At 33.5% G+C, this 16709-nt stretch overlaps 3 protein-coding genes across 3 annotated transcripts; all 3 read left to right on the forward strand.

Moving 5' to 3' along the window:
• Positions 1-5775: 5775 nt before the first annotated feature.
• Positions 5776-6511, forward strand: LOC116132460 (probable transcriptional regulator RABBIT EARS). Its single transcript, XM_031418117.1, has one exon. It carries the CDS (start codon positions 5791-5793, stop codon positions 6475-6477), a length of 687 nt encoding a protein of 228 aa, XP_031273977.1. The 5' UTR covers positions 5776-5790; the 3' UTR covers positions 6478-6511.
• A 3309-nt stretch (positions 6512-9820) lies between these two features.
• LOC116132466 (tropinone reductase homolog At5g06060-like) lies at positions 9821-12754 on the forward strand. The gene is made up of 5 exons (XM_031418126.1): positions 9821-9971; positions 10081-10288; positions 11027-11243; positions 11326-11432; positions 12392-12754. Exons 1-5 carry the CDS (start codon positions 9880-9882, stop codon positions 12584-12586), a joined length of 819 nt encoding a protein of 272 aa, XP_031273986.1. The 5' UTR covers positions 9821-9879; the 3' UTR covers positions 12587-12754.
• A 299-nt stretch (positions 12755-13053) lies between these two features.
• On the forward strand, positions 13054-15413 carry LOC116132467 (tropinone reductase homolog At5g06060-like). The gene is made up of 5 exons (XM_031418127.1): positions 13054-13324; positions 13419-13626; positions 14225-14441; positions 14537-14643; positions 15006-15413. Exons 1-5 carry the CDS (start codon positions 13236-13238, stop codon positions 15189-15191), a joined length of 807 nt encoding a protein of 268 aa, XP_031273987.1. The 5' UTR covers positions 13054-13235; the 3' UTR covers positions 15192-15413.
• The last annotated feature ends 1296 nt before the right edge of the window (positions 15414-16709 follow it).

Here is a 16709-nt window from a genome sequence, read left to right on the forward strand (position 1 = left end):
CACCAAAGAATTTCATAAAGTCTTTATAATCGTGCTTTGGATAATTGAAGTATTAAACAACTGTCTTGTATATGTGGTGTATAACTTTCAGTTAATGTAATTTAATCAATCTTATATGTGTCATATGATATTATGATGTGTGGATAATTTAATTTGCAATTTGGCATACTTAATTTTCTATTTCTTATGGGCTTGGTAGGCTTGGCTAGTTGGTTTAGTAGTTGGGACTTGAGACTTGGGAGTTCGGAGACTTCAGACTTGGCATTCTAGGTTGTTGGCAAATTGGAAATTTGGTTTGCTATTGTTAGCTTTTTGTAAACTTTTTATATATTTCTAATGGTGGTGAAAATGTTTGCAAGAGCCAAGAGGTGCTGGTACTTGGTTGTGTTTGGTGGCTGCCGGAATATTTTTTGTAAGCATTGTTTTGGACTTTGGGAGGCATTGTTGGCGTTACTGCATTGTTTTGGCTGCATTTTATTGTTTTGGCTGTTGCCTGTTGTAAATGTTGCTATGTATTATTGTATTTGGATTTTGGCTATTGGAAAATGGAAATTCTGTTATGTATTTAGCTGCATTACTTTGGTTTAACAATCTTTTTATGATGATGGCTTGTTGAATTGTTTTGGTACTACTAATAGGAAGAACACTTGTGGCTGAATTCAATACAAATGCTTTAGTTTTGATTTCAATTTTAAGATTATTCATACAGATTACATATAATTACATAGATTACTTACAATTTTTGTGAAAATGGTCTTTTTATGTTATGTGTTAATTGTTTTTAGAGATGAGAAAGGAGTATATTATTAAATTAAAATAAAATTTAATATTTTTTGCAAAAACCGATTTATAAATCGGTTAACCACTAACCGAACTGAAAATTTGGTTCGGTTAGTAATCGGTTCAAGGGGTAAACTGGTCCAGTTTCGGTTTGCAAAATCCCTTGAACTGAATAACCGGTTTGGTTAGTAATATGGCCAATCCGGTTCGGTTAACCGGATTTCCACACCTCTACATGGAATAGTAGAATTTAATCAAGAAAACCTATTTTATTTATAGATAAATCTTTGTATTAATAATGTGATAATATGATATTATACATTATCAATAATCATTAATTAGACAAACTATAAAGATTAAAGATGATGTTAAGGGTAGTAATTGAAGATTGATTACATTTACACTTGAGAGATCGATAAATTTCGAGTGTTCCATCGATTTTCTTAAATTAACCATTAAAAAATTATTAAAAACCTCTTAAGTATATATATATAAAATTGAATGGAATGGAATGGGATATTTAATTGATTTAATACAAAATAATTATTAACTAAATTATTTGAACGTGAGAATAAGAACGAAATAATTCTGGAGTTGTAGAATTGCCAAGATCTCATTTTAATTGGCAAAGTTTGAAAATAAAAATATGGAATATATGAGTTTTATAAGAAGAATTAGGATTAATATTATATTAATTATTGACTAGATAAAAAGTTTTAAGTAAGTCAAATATATTATGCATTTATATTTTTATTGGAAATAAAATTACTGTATATAATTCATATATAATAAGAATTATAAAAATAACTGTAAAAACAACCATTTTTATTTTATTATATTACTTATTTACGCATCATAGAAATGAAATTAATGCATTAAACTGTTTGTGGGGCGATCATGATTTAATTACAGCCGACAATCTGATACCCCATCCTAAGACAATTTCACATGGTAGGACACAAACACAGCCAGGTTGGAAATACTTTTATTATTTTTCATCTTTTAAAACAAAAGATTGTCGGCCTTATTTTCAGTTCAGAATTACTGAATTAGAATAATTTTTTTTTTTTTTATATCCAGGGTATTAGGGTTAGTTTACATACATTTCAACTAATTTTGAAAATTTATTAAACATTCTATAAGTCTAATAGACCGTACTAGAATTATTATGCATCCTATAAGCCCAACAAATCCCGTCAGGTTCATTAAACATCTTATAAAAGCATCTCTAATGGTGTTTTTTTATTTTGAAAAGCATCTTTATTATAAATAAAAAGTATTTTCATTAATTTTTAAATATAAAGAACACAATTTTTATTCAAATCACGAGACTCTTTAAATTTAATGAAGATGCTCTTTATTTTTAAGAAAAATACTTAATGGGAGAGAGAATTAATAAATAAAATGCATAGGAATTTGTAGTTTTATTATTAAATAGGATAGAGAGTGAAATTTGACTCTCTAAAGTGGAGAGCCAAACTCATTTCTAATTTATATTTTAAAGATGAAAAGTCTGTTGGACTCTTATTTTTAGGATAAACTCTTTATAATAAAAGGTTTGAGTCATATAAAAAGTCATTTGAAGATGCTCTAAGCTCAATAGATCCTGTTGGATCCATTAAACACCCTATAAGCCTAATGGGTCACACGGCTATATTGGGCCTCCCTAATCCTTAGGGTCACGGAATACTCTATAAACCCAATAGATTAAGATAATTGTACAAATGTGATAAATATATTTTATTGATTTGACACAAGACTTCTAGATATAACCAATCGTAACTAAACGATTTATCATCCGGCTATGAATGAAAGAATTACCCTAAAAACATTCATTTATTCTTTTTCTAAATTTTTTAATGGACATAAACAAGACGTTAAAGAAATTACAAATTTGGACCCGATGTATATAACTAATATCATTATTGCGACGACGTATAAATTTCATGCACTGTTGTGAATTGTCGTTTAAACGTTCTACTGATTTTTTAAAACTATTAATAAGTTTTATTTTTTTTATGACAATGATTTGACCTGCCAATGTGAATATCAGTATCTAGTTGGTGTTGGACAGATCCTTACATCTGTAATTAGATCAAGATGAAAAGCTAGCAGATGATGGGCTTGGCATTACATGGAAGGTGGGCCTAGAAAATGGATTAATGGGCTAAGGCTAAGTCCAACAGAACCTGGGTTTATGGGTTCGCATTGTTTGGGCCGTAATATAATTTGTAACTAAAGACTTATTTATGATGTACCACATCGTATGTGCTCTTTTATTAGGTGGTTGTCTTTGTATCAAATGCAGAAGATTTGGCTTTCAAGCTGGAAAATCAGTACAATAAAGTCTTATATACATCTTATTATAATATAAATTTGGATAATAAAATGATATTTTAAAAGTTTGTGGATGAAAAAGTATTATTAAGCCATTATTTGGGTGGGAAAAAGTCGTTTACTCATATAATTCACCATTAAGCAATGAAAATATGTTATTTCAATGTGACTGGAACAGAAATAATTAATCCTTACTATTAGATGCCAGAAATTCCAACTTCAGGTAATGTTATGGGCTAGTGATGAAAATGTGGACTAAAAAAGGTAAAGAACAAAACAAACTAGAACTAGAAAGCAACAATAAGATGCAATAACTATCTCTGGGTGATCGAGTGGCTCGATAGAGACTTTTGGGTGTATTACTTAAGATATCTTGAGTTCGAGTATTTTCTCGAATGTTAATAAAAGTAGTCACTCGAGCTTTTACTCCACTAATAGTTATAAGATCTCGAGTGATTGTTTCTCATCAAAGAGTAATTAAGTAGTTAATTAAATATAATCTTATCCATCAAGTCATTGAGTGTCATGTCACACCTAATATCACATTCGACGAGGAGCACTCAAACTGTTAGACGGCAACGTTAATTATTTAATTAGTTCGATAAGCTCCATTATCTCTTCATAATTTAGGTAAACATATCTTTAAAGACCATCTGTTTGTTGGTTTGCAATCAAGTCATAAACCCTTGGGATGTTAATTTTCAAAGCTTTATTTTCTTTCACAAGTTGAGAATGAAGACAGTTTAGGTAGAATTAATCAATCAAATATAAAGACAACCTTAGCAGTACGTACTATTATTATATATAATCAACTGATCGATCTTCTCTAGTCAATTATTTTGATAATTAAACTATTATCTCTGTCCCTTCTCCCTTATTCTTTAAGCTTTTGGAATTTTCCTCTCTTAACCTAAAACCAGCTTAAACAAATCACCCTTCTTTTGGTTTTATGGGGCTGTGCTTATATTCTTTAGAAGAATCACCCCCCAACTAGTTGATTGAATAACAATTCAGCCATTCAAAGAGATACGAGAATATATACATTTGGCTGCAATAGTGAACTTCATTAAATACCTTAATGGGGTGGTTTGTCAGTTCTCAGTTGTCCCAATTTACTTCAATTTCATTTCTTATTATAAACACACACGTATATATAGATCACGAGGTTATTTGGTGGCTTCGGTCAGCTAATTAAATTTGAGTTTCGTCTTTCTTGATGAGCTAATTGTGAAAGGATTCCATGAACACTGATGAATGAGGTAGTTGCCTAATTTTAATATTGGTCCTCAAAGGTCAAGAATGACAGACATTGTTGGCAGCATTAGATATAAACCTAACGGAATATATTAATTAATTATCTATGATGAGAAAGAGTTATTGTGTTGACTAGTTGATGACTTGATTAAGCATCTTCTACATGTTGCTACACTAAAGGAACCTTATATATATATATATATATACAGAGCGAACTCAAATAAAACCTTCAACACTGCAGGATTAAATGTTTCAACCGACGCGAAAAAGGCGTCGTCCTGTATATTTATCATCAGTAAAATGCCACATTCCATCGATAGTTCTATTGCATGCGTCGTGCAACTTTATTGTAAGCGTCGTTGGTGTAGTGTTTGTCAAATAATATTGGAGATTACGACATTGTTTGTGTCACAGTAAATTTCATTTTCTGATGAAAGAAGAAGATGATAGGTAATCAGCACTTGACTCATCGAGTATAGTGCAGATATTTCATTATATCTAATGAAACTTAATTAATACTTTAACTTAGAATTTAAAGTTTATTATTAGGTGAAGATCAGCATTAAATGGTTAAGTTAAGCCATGAATATTACTTGGCTTGTTATCTTGACGTGATAATGAAGAAACAATTACATTCACTGACTCTACAAAAAGAAAAAGTAAAATTTCTTGAAACGATCAAATCAAAGGATGAGTAATCAATTATCATAAAAATATAATATAATCTACGTACCAAACAGAGAATGATAGACCCTTGGAATCGACACAAGAGAGTTCAAAGCATTAGTTGAACAGATAGAAGGTTGAGGAAAACAACAATTACAATACATAATATATAATCAGATGGGTATTTTTTATTTTAATTTATGAATTCTTCACCCGTGCTTTGTCTTATCTAGATTTAGTCTTCATTGATGGGGTCTCCACTTCCACACCTAAATACATAAATAAAACAGTGGCTCTCTTATAGGGTATAAGAAAACAGTGTTTCTGTTACGTCATTTCTTTCTAAGCAAGAGCTAGAAGATGAATATGAAAACGATGTATGATAAAAATTATTATATAGATGAATTAATGACCGTGAGTTCTTTCATGCATGTGGATATCATATGTACGAGAGTTGCTTAAATGGGGCCTCTCAAAAATCATGTCCATTAACTTTGTCTGTCTATCAAACCACAAGCTAATAAAAACACTGAAAAAGCCAAAGAAGAGAAGCAATCTGATCACACTCAAAAAGCTAGAAAGAAGACCTTTTCAGATGAGCTCTTTCTCTTCCCCATAGATTCTCAAGTTGCTGTCATTGTATTCAATATATACGAATATACACCTCCACTCTTTATAATTATTATTCCTTCTTATATTAACCTCTCTTACTCTCTTCCATTACACAACTTCAAATTAATATCTTAAAGCACAATGGAGCAAGCTCAGTATTGGACGTGGATGAAGAGAAGAGAGATCTTGAACTCTTTTAGCGATTCTAATTGGGAAGAAAGAGCTTTTGCAGAAGATGCAGCCGGGTCTCTTGGTGGATGTGTATGGCCTCCCAGATCTTATTCGTGTAGTTTTTGTAAAAGAGAATTCAAGTCTGCTCAAGCCCTCGGTGGTCACATGAATGTCCATAGAAGGGATAGAGCTAGGCTTAAACATTCTCTTACTCTAGACAGCGAAGTTCTTAACCAAAATTCTCTTCAACCATTGGAGCCTAAATGCCCATCTGAGGTTACTACTCTTTCACCTTCTTGGGTTTCAGCTTTATCTACTCAAGAAAATTTAAGTGGAAACACTACACCTGATTCTTCTTCTTTTGTTGAAGAAAAACATAAGGGTTATTTATCTATAGGTCATGAAGATTATGTTGAAACCAATTTGTCTGTGGGGTTGAATTTTGTTTTTCGTCGAGATCGACCAACTGGGTCCTGTGGTGATGAAGCAAGTAGCTGTAAAAGAAGCAAGACCAGTAGTGGCGTTGCAACGCTTCCTTTTTTTTTATCAAACGACAAATATAATGGTGTCCGCATGGAGGTTCTTAATTTCAGGTCTAATTCCAAGGATAATTTGGATCTTGAACTCAGGCTTGGTCATCCACCGCATGTGAAGTAGTGAAGTACGTACAAGAGATTATCGGGGAGCTGGCTTCAATGGACTCATTGCTTTCTCTTAGATATATAGTAGTTATTATCTTTCGTTAATTTTCTTTTCTTTTCTTTTATGTAATCCCTTTAATCTAACAAAAAGTAGGCAAAGGCCTCTTGTGCACATTTTGAACTTTGAATAGAGAATGAAAAAACTTTCAAAAAGTTTGTGCTCTCGTAAAATTTGTTGTTCCTTTTTTTCTTGTTTTGGATGGTTTTTTGATACCAAACCCAGTTGAAGAATTAAATCATGACGATTTGGTTCAACTATATTATATCTTAATGATGATCTCTACATGCATTGACATGAAATATGATGAAGATGTTTGTATTCTAGTCAATCTATTTTGTCTTCTCATTAATTTATTGACTGTTTCTGGTTTATTAATAAGGTAATTAAAGGACGGTATGATCGACAATACTCCTGAGAAGATCTGTTGCATGGTGGAAATTACAATTCCCATAAGCACTTCTGATCTGATTCACTTCTACTCCTCTTCTCTCCAATCCTCCAAAAAGTTCACGAACTCTACGCAATAAAATTGAATATATTACTCGCTTGTCTCAGACAATATCACATCATTTTGCACTATTTACGCGTCCTTGGTTGTTACTCTTGTTCGTAATAGTGGCTATATTAAATCCGCAATGACCTAACCTAATAGCCTAAAAGAAACAGAAATATATAAAAAAATTCAAAACCCTAAAAGTATTGTCTGGTTAGAGTAAGTATTTTCCTATGGCACAGTAATATATAGGTAGCTAAAATAGCAACCTTTCGATACCGAAGGTTCCTCCACAATACACGGCGAGTTCTCAGTGTTGTATTGATGTTTTTTCAACGTTTTCCTTATAAGGAAATTTGATGAAACATGGCTTATGACTTAAGAAAATTTTCTGTTCTTTTTGTTGAGATCGATGAGAGAAAGAAAGAGAAAAAAAACTAAAGACTTTGCTGTATATTACAAAGAATTTATGTTGCCTCAACAAGTTTATTCCCTTTAAAGCAAAGAATTGAAGATTGATTGCGTGTTTTCTACGTGGGTTCTTGGGGTTGGGGACAGAGATTATATGTATGTATGTATATAGAGAGAAACTGAGAATGGTTGCTTAGGTTTCCATGAAATTCCTGGTTTGTGTAAAAGAGTTCTTAAAGATAAAAGAGGATTGGTTTGAAGGCTGTCTCTAGGTATAATGGTTAATTAGGTGACTCGTTTTCTCGAACTCAGTGGGGGGTTTTTAAGTGCAGCAGTGACAGAGGCAGAGCTTGCACATGGGGGAATGGATTGAATTGAGTTGATGTGTTTGTTTCTGTGTTGCTTTCATGGATTGATTTTTAAGGGAATGATCGATCGATGTGTCTACAAATATAATATTAAATTTTAGGTATGAGATTGATTGAACTCAGTTCAGCAGATTGGAAGGTGGGAATTCTGAAACCAATCTTTGTAGCAATTGCTTTTGCTTGCATATGGAATTAAAATTTTGCTGTTTGATCTCTTACTTTTTGCTTCAAATTATCAACTATATGTATCAAACAAATCGCTGAGGTCATATCATTATCATAGTGAGTTGAAGAGACACTACTTCTCAACTCGACCCCTTGACAAATTAACATTAATCAACCTATCCATGAAATGACTTAATAGAGACTAATATCACAAGAATCATCACATTTGGGTCACTTTTGACCTAATGGACTGCTACGCCAATGATAATTTTTTTTCTTTTTTTAGGTAACTGGGTGTTTGGATCAGTTTGTACACATCTAAACTAATATCTGGAGTCCATTGAAAGGGTCAGGTAAATCATAATGTTATTTTAGTGGATGGCCTCAAGATTGGAATCTAAGAATTCAAGGAAGAAAGCAAACCCCCTTGAATGCCAAACTAATCCTTTGGGGTTTCGTTAATGACATTTAACTCTATAAAACATTTCAAATTACAAGGTTTTTTTAAGTATTTCAATTTAATAATAATTACGGGGTTTTATATATATATTCCATCACATGTACTAACCACTATAAAATTTGTAATTTTTTAAAAATTAAAAAACTAGGGTTCATTCTGTAATCTTAGAGGGCAGCTATTGAGTGTTATTTAATTAAAGGTCTAAAAATTCTTATCATTCCTCAAGACAAGAGCCTACACCTAATATTCTCCANTTAATTAGGTGACTCGTTTTCTCGAACTCAGTGGGGGGTTTTTAAGTGCAGCAGTGACAGAGGCAGAGCTTGCACATGGGGGAATGGATTGAATTGAGTTGATGTGTTTGTTTCTGTGTTGCTTTCATGGATTGATTTTTAAGGGAATGATCGATCGATGTGTCTACAAATATAATATTAAATTTTAGGTATGGGATTGATTGAACTCAGTTCAGCAGATTGGAAGGTGGGAATTCTGAAACCAATCTTTGTAGCAATTGCTTTTGCTTGCATATGGAATTAAAATTTTGCTGTTTGATCTCTTACTTTTTGCTTCAAATTATCAACTATATGTATCAAACAAATCGCTGAGGTCATATCATTATCATAGTGAGTTGAAGAGACACTACTTCTCAACTCGACCCCTTGACAAATTAACATTAATCAACCTATCCATGAAATGACTTAATAGAGACTAATATCACAAGAATCATCACATTTGGGTCACTTTTGACCTAATGGACTGCTACGCCAATGATAATTTTTTTTCTTTTTTTAGGTAACTGGGTGTTTGGATCAGTTTGTACACATCTAAACTAATATCTGGAGTCCATTGAAAGGGTCAGGTAAATCATAATGTTATTTTAGTGGATGGCCTCAAGATTGGAATCTAAGAATTCAAGGAAGAAAGCAAACCCCCTTGAATGCCAAACTAATCCTTTGGGGTTTCGTTAATGACATTTAACTCTATAAAACATTTCAAATTACAAGGTTTTTTTAAGTATTTCAATTTAATAATAATTACGGGGTTTTATATATATATTCCATCACATGTACTAACCACTATAAAATTTGTAATTTTTTAAAAATTAAAAAACTAGGGTTCATTCTGTAATCTTAGAGGGCAGCTATTGAGTGTTATTTAATTAAAGGTCTAAAAATTCTTATCATTCCTCAAGACAAGAGCCTACACCTAATATTCTCCAATGTAATTCGGTTCTAGAGTTTCTTCCTTCAAATGGGCCTATCAAAATCAACCCATTAAACCAAACAAGGTATTGGGCCAGTCCAGCAAAGTTTACTTTGCATTTTGGCAAAGTTCAGTGTTCGCATGAAACAAAATTTCGGATGACGTGTTTTTCCAATTCTGAACATTGCGACATTTGAAGAGTCGAGAGTTGCAGATGTTTACACAATTTCACAACACAAAGTGAAGTAACAACAATAATGTCAAATTCAGAAACCAGCAGTTTCTTAGGCTCAAGATGGTCTCTTAAGGGAATGACAGCTCTCGTCACTGGCGGCACTCGTGGAATTGGGTTCTTTCTATTTCTCCTTTTCACTTTCTTTGTCAATAAAAATGTCAACGTTTCTTTTTCCAATTGATTTAAACATAACCTTTTGTTGGGTTTGTTATTTTATGTGTAGGCGTGCGGTGGTGGAGGAGCTAGCTGGGTTTGGTGCTGCTGTACACACTTGTTCGAGAAACGAAGCTGAGCTTAATCAGTGCTTAGAAGAATGGCGAAGTAAGGGGTTTGTGGTTAGTGGGTCAGTTTGTGATGCCGCTGTTTCTGCTCAGAGAGTGAAGCTGATGGCGGAAGTTGGCTCTGTTTTTAATGGCATACTTAACATACTTGTAAGTATTCGTCTAGAATACAATGTGCTTATTTGTTTATTTATTTTTAATTTCTTTATCTTGATTGGTATAAGACTTGCTTGCTTAATTTTAGTGTTTGGTCAGTGTGATTTTCCTGTAAAAGACGACTTGTTTGGGGCTATGGTGGCTAGAGTACTATTGATGTATAGAAAATTATTTATTTAGTCTTTTTCCTGTTCCAATTGGCAGAGTTATGAGTAACTAGCTCCCTACTGAAAATTTGTTTCAGTTATATTGAGGCCTTAACATTTCAGTGTTTATTTCTGTTTGTTGATACTTATTGTTATTTGCTCTCTTTCACTTTTATGATAATGGCATTTCAACAGTAATATGGGATGTGCCCATATTGCTTCCTGAGCATTAAAAATGTTGTCTGGCTTGAATCTTTTGTTAGTAATTAAGAATCGATATGAACTTTGCGTGGAATTGTCCGTTAATGCAAGTCCAATATGTGACTTTGATTGACAGGATTTTGTGGACTTTGAACTGCGTATTTGAAAATCTAAATGAATTTCCGCAATTCGGATCTAGCCTCCTCTAACCACTGACTAACATTCGTACGCATTTGACAAAACTGAACAAAATCACTTCAAGGAGCTTGTGTTCTTTTTTACATGAGCATTTATGGAAGTCACTACTCTTTTACATTTTACTTAACTTATAACTTAGACTCCCCAGACTTTTGAGGGATTTTTCATGATCTTCTTGGTTTATTAGGTCAACAATGTTGGGACAAATATCAGGAAGCCAACTATGGAGTACTCTGCTGAAGAATATTCAAAACTTATGACTGTCAACTTTGAATCTACATACCATTTGTGCCAACTTGCATATCCTTGTCTAAAAGCATCTGAAACAGGAAGTATTGTGTTCATTTCATCCGTTGCAGGTGTTTTGAATATCGGTAGTGGATCCATTTATGGAGCAACCAAAGGTGAGTACATCAATCATTGGTGATGTTTTGGCACTAATATTAGGTGCAAAAGTTAAAGGGTTTTGTGTCTTGCTATTGTGAGGTGCAATGAATCAACTTACCAAAAATCTGGCTTGTGAGTGGGCAAAGGACAAAATCAGGACAAACTGTGTTGCTCCCTGGTACACCAAAACCTCGTTGGTAGAACATGTAATATTCTGTACTCTGCTTGTTATCATTTAGAAACTTTGAATTTTTGTTGCAAGGTGATATTTCTTTTCAACAAGGGATCCTGTCTATTTTCTCTAGAAATATTCCAAAAAATTTAACTAGAAAACTCTGCAAAATTAATAGATGATGTGTGTGGTTCCAAAATGGATTTCTTCTTCTGCATAGCACTCCTTTAATTCTAACCATGGATGCACTATGAATGAGATGCTTAATATTGCACATGAACATTCTTTAATATTAGATTGGAAGTTGTCATGACAGCCAGACAGAGTCCTTATCCAAAAGCAAGGTGTATTCATTGTCACGTTTTCTGTATTCTGGTAATACGGACAGAATCATGTTGGTGCTTGAATTAGTCTAGCAATAGAGATCCTTTTGGGTTTAGAATATTGAAGAACAAAGTGGAACAAAGATACTGCATCAAAGATCACCTTGATTCTTAATTGAATGTTGATCATAAGTCCTAGAGCATTTAAAAAAATTAACTCCAAATGCTTTCTTATTCGTCTAGATCTTAACTTGGGTGTGTGTATACTGTTATGGTCTGATATCATATAGCATGTATGAAGCTTTAAAACGGGAAAATTCTTCTAAGCTAAATAAAGTATCATAATTCACTTTCTATAGCCATGTCCTTGAATAGCAATGTATATTCTTGTCTCGAAACTTGTCTTGTATAGATCATCTTGTTACAAATCTGGGGTTGAGTTTTTAATCCTGTGAGTAACCTTCATATGGAATTTATTTCCAGTCTATGGATTGTGAGATTGCTTCCCTTAGTTTGTGCAAATAAAAGAGGTGCTTGGCCAAAGTAATTCAAGTTGGCCAGAATTTTCCATTTGGACTTAATCTGTACTTTTCTCTGGCACATTTATACAATACCAATTGTTTATCGGTGGAAAATTCATCTCATTTCTGCTAATTTCTTTTTCCTGCAGTTGCTTGAAAAAAAAGAATTCTTGGAAAAGATAGTCTCTCGAACTCCGCTTGAACGTGTTGGAGAACCAGAGGAAGTTGCATCTCTGGTGGCATTTCTTTGTCTGCCTGCTGCTTCTTATATCACTGGACAGGTTATTTCTGTTGATGGTGGATTCACTGTAAATGGTTTCAACCCTGACATGAGACTAGATTGAAAAAATTGAGCCATCTCCCCCTCCATTTGTGCAGAACATCCAGAACTGTTCAACAAAATTAACATGTTCCTTTAGTTATTTATGTTGATGATGCCCAATAAGGTTAAAATGTGATATTTGAAACTTCTTGTCTCATTGTTTTTACGCATATTGTTTTTGGTTGCAGTACTTTCCTCTTTATTTGGTTCCAACTTTTGTTTAGAGATCAATCCATTTTGTAAGCTAGAAACTAAAGCATGGATAACTTTTAATATTGAATGATTTTCTGAATATCTTGGAATAAAATTTAGAATAAATACTAATTTCATAATGAGTTTATTGAAATTTATAATTAAGTTTGTATGGAGATTTTGGCTATGTTATGAATTCATTGGTATTATCTTAATCAATATTCATGTTAAATTAAATGGGTTCAAAAGAAAATTAGATAATTTGGTAAATCACATTGTTTTGTATTAAAAAATGGTGGTCTAATGAGACAATATCCCATCCTTCAAATTTTACTTAGGCCGCTGTTTGGCCCATAGAAAGAACAAACGGACAAACAGAGGGAAGATAATGGGGCGACGTTTAAGTGTAAAGTTGACATTAGACAATAAGACAAAATTCAGATCACCGAACTTGATCTCTCAGCAATCAACGAAGTACGATGTCAAACGCAGAGAGCAGTTTCAAAAGTTCGAGATGGTCTCTAAAGGGAATGACTGCTCTTGTGACTGGCGGCACACGTGGAATTGGGTTCTTTACATCTTTCCTTTTCAATTTCTTTCTGGAGAAAATTAACCATTGATTTAAAGTTAAAAGAAAAGTCCCTTTTTTTTTGTGTGTTTAGGCATGCAGTAGTGGAGGAACTGGCTGGGTTTGGTGCTTCTATACACACCTGCGCAAGAAACGAAACTGAGCTCAATAAATACTTACAAGACTGGCGAAGTAAAGGGTTTGTGGTTACAGGGTCAGTTTGTGATGCAGCAGTTTCTGCTCAGAGAGTGAAGCTGATGGAAGAAGTTGGCTCCATTTTTAATGGCAGACTCAACATACTTGTAAGTACCTCGATAGATTTTAAATCTTTATTCGCTTTCTCATCAATATAATGTGTTGATCTTTTAATATAGTAGAAGAGATTACACGTTTTTAATGATTGGTTAGCGTGATTATCTTGTATTGGTTCTTGTTCCAAAGTGGCTTGTGTAGTATTTGATCTACAAAAGATCTTTTGATGCTCATTGTGATTGGTTCCCTATAATTTTATGATAATGGCGTTTCACTACCAATCTGGGATATGGGCTATCATTTATGATATATGAACATTGGGAACTGTTTTCTTGAGCATTACAAGTGTTGTGTGATATAATTTTTTCTTTTTACTAGTTGAGAACTGATTTTAACTTTTGGTTGAATTGCCCAAGAGTGCAAGTCTAATTTTTGTCCCCTTGATTGTATGGCACTTCCAGATAATTATATCAATAAATTTGAAGATCAAAATGATTTTTCTTGATAAGGGTTTAACCTCTTCTATGGTTATGACAAAACCTGAACAAAAGTGGTTCATGGAGCTTATGTGTTATTTGTAACATGAACATCTTACTTAACTCTCTCCTGTGTCTTTTGAGGGAGTTCTTTGTGATCCTTGTTTATTAGGTAAACAATGTTGGGACAAATGTCAAAAAACCAACTATGGAGTACTCTGCCGAAGAATTTTCAAAGATAATGACTACCAACTTTGAATCGGCATACCATCTGTGCCAACTTGCACATCCTCTTCTAAAAGCATCTGGATCAGGGAGTATTGTGTTCATTTCCTCTGTTGCTGGTGTTGTGCATATACTTACTGGATCCATTTATGGAGCCACTAAAGGTCAGTTACAGCTCTCCACTTGGTGATGTTTCGGCACAAACAAATATGAGCCGTGAATAAGTTAAAAGGATTGTTTCCTTTCTTGCTATTCTCAGGTGCAATGAATCAACTTACAAAAAATCTGGCTTGTGAGTGGGCAAAGGACAATATCAGGGCAAACAGTGTTGCTCCCTGGTACATCAAAACCTCGCTGGTACAACATGTAATATTCTGCTCTCTACTTGTGATCATTTAGCAAAATTTATATGTAGAAAAATGTTCCCAAAATTTATACATGACATGTTTGTCTAAATCTTATAAGTCTTATAAATCAACTTCAAATGTTCTCTTCTTCCACTAAATCCGTACTGGGGAATGAGTATACTTTTATGCAATAATATCATATGTTCCTTCTTTGTATTTCTGCAAATAGAAGAGGTAACTATGGCAAATGTATTCATGTTGCCCAAAATTTCCATTTAGACATAATCTTTATTATTCTCTTGTACAGTTACATGATAGTTCATACCAGTTGTTTATCCTTGAAAAAATTTCATTTTTTGGGTTATTTTGTTTTCATGCTAGGTGCTTAAAGATGAAGAGTTCGTGGAAAAGATAGTTGCTCGAACTCCTCTTGAACGCATTGGAGAACCGGAGGAAGTTGCATCGCTGGTGGCATACCTTTGTCTACCTGCTGCGTCTTACATCACTGGACAGATTATTTCTGTTGATGGTGGATTCAGTGTAAATGGTTTTAACCCTAGATTTTAGACTAAATGAGAAAATTAGACATTTCGGTTACTCTCAGTGCAGAAGTTCCTCGACTATTCAGCACGAATAACTTGTCCCTAGCGTTTTATATATTGACGATGCTCAAAAAGGCCGAAAGGCCATATCTGAAATGTCTTGTGTCATTGTTCTTGAGAAACCTGTTCTCCCTTACAGAACTTCACTCTCTATAGAGATTTTAACTTGCTTTGATTTAGAGATCAATCCATTTGTAAGCTACAATTTATGTTTATTTTCTTCACCATGAGCCAAAATTTGCACTCGTCTTTATTATCCTACAATGGCAGGACTTATAAACCAGGTGACTTAAAACTTAAAATAAATTCTTAGTACCAAAAAATGAAAAAGAAAATTTTATCTAATAAGATCATGTTTTGAAATAAAGCCTTATAAAATTTGTTAAAAATATTATATAATATTTATATAAGACCTTAATTTATTTCAATATTATTCTTGCTATTCTTTTATTTCCAGCTTGAAGCCCGTTTGAAGAAATATTGGGCTGGGCAAGATAATTTTCCTTCGGCCATTGTGGGCTTCACACAAAGAACGGTGATCCACTGATCCGCCGCTAAAAGTAAATTCAGAATCACTTCAGATAGCGATCCTCGTTAGTCGTTAGTCTGAAGAGCCGAGCTTGAACTCGAAAGTCAAACGCAGTGAATCGAAGAACAATGGCCAAGAAGGAAAGCAGTTTCAAAAGCTCGAGATGGTCTCTTCAGGGAATGTCTGCTCTTGTCACTGGTGGCACTCGTGGAATCGGGTTCCGTTAATCTCTCTCTTTCCTATTCTAAGTTTTCTTTCTCGAGAAAATTAAAGTAATGTAACCATCGATTTAAAGTTTAAAACAAAAAGCCTTTTCGGGCTTGTTATTTTACGAGTTTAGGTATGCAATAGTGGAGGAACTAGCTGGGTTTGGTGCTGCTATCCACACTTGTTCAAGAAATGAAGCTGAGCTTAATAAGTGCTTACAAGAATGGCGAAGTAAGGGGTTCGTGGTTTCTGGTTCAGTTTGTGATGCTTCAGTTTCTGCTCAGAGAGAGAAGCTGATGGAGGGAGTTGGCTCAATTTTTAATGGCAGACTCAACATACTTGTAAGTATCTCTATAGAATGTTTTACGACTTTATCTTAATATGTTATCAGTGATTGCTTGCTTAATGTTATTGTTCTATGAGCATTATAAATTTTATCTGACATGAATTTCAGTTTTGATTAATAATTAATGTTGATGCTTGATTTTGACACCAACGATGCATACGTACAAAGTACTAAGTTGACTTATAAATTTCAGCTTAGAAATTGCACATGAACGAAAAATGCAATGACGTAAATGGAAGATGATTTTTAAAGTGGTTTGGATGCTTAAAGCGAATCCTACGTCTACTATTCTTTTATATATATGAGGTTAGAGGAGATCGTATAGCGAACAGCGAGCCGAGGTACAAATGACTGATTATTCAGAGAAAATATCAAGTCAGTCTCTTTCTCACAGGTTATCT

This window comes from Pistacia vera, unplaced genomic scaffold (genome assembly GCF_008641045.1).
Source record: "Pistacia vera cultivar Batoury unplaced genomic scaffold, PisVer_v2 Contig254, whole genome shotgun sequence".
Classification (NCBI taxonomy): domain Eukaryota; kingdom Viridiplantae; phylum Streptophyta; class Magnoliopsida; order Sapindales; family Anacardiaceae; genus Pistacia; species Pistacia vera.

Excerpts from the sequence above, each read along its gene's own strand:
- LOC116132460 (XM_031418117.1), top strand. The coding sequence starts at position 5,791 with ATGGAGCAAGCTCAGTATTGGACGTGGATGAAGAGAAGAGAGATCTTG.
- LOC116132466 (XM_031418126.1), top strand. The coding sequence starts at position 9,880 with ATGTCAAATTCAGAAACCAGCAGTTTCTTAGGCTCAAGATGGTCTCTT. Across the intron at positions 10,289-11,026 it reads ATGGCATACTTAACATACTT|GTCAACAATGTTGGGACAAA; the intron begins GTAAGTATTCGT and ends TTGGTTTATTAG. Across the intron at positions 11,244-11,325 it reads CATTTATGGAGCAACCAAAG|GTGCAATGAATCAACTTACC; the intron begins GTGAGTACATCA and ends TGCTATTGTGAG.
- LOC116132467 (XM_031418127.1), top strand. The coding sequence starts at position 13,236 with ATGTCAAACGCAGAGAGCAGTTTCAAAAGTTCGAGATGGTCTCTAAAG. Across the intron at positions 13,325-13,418 it reads GGCGGCACACGTGGAATTGG|GCATGCAGTAGTGGAGGAAC; the intron begins GTTCTTTACATC and ends TTGTGTGTTTAG. Across the intron at positions 14,442-14,536 it reads CATTTATGGAGCCACTAAAG|GTGCAATGAATCAACTTACA; the intron begins GTCAGTTACAGC and ends TGCTATTCTCAG.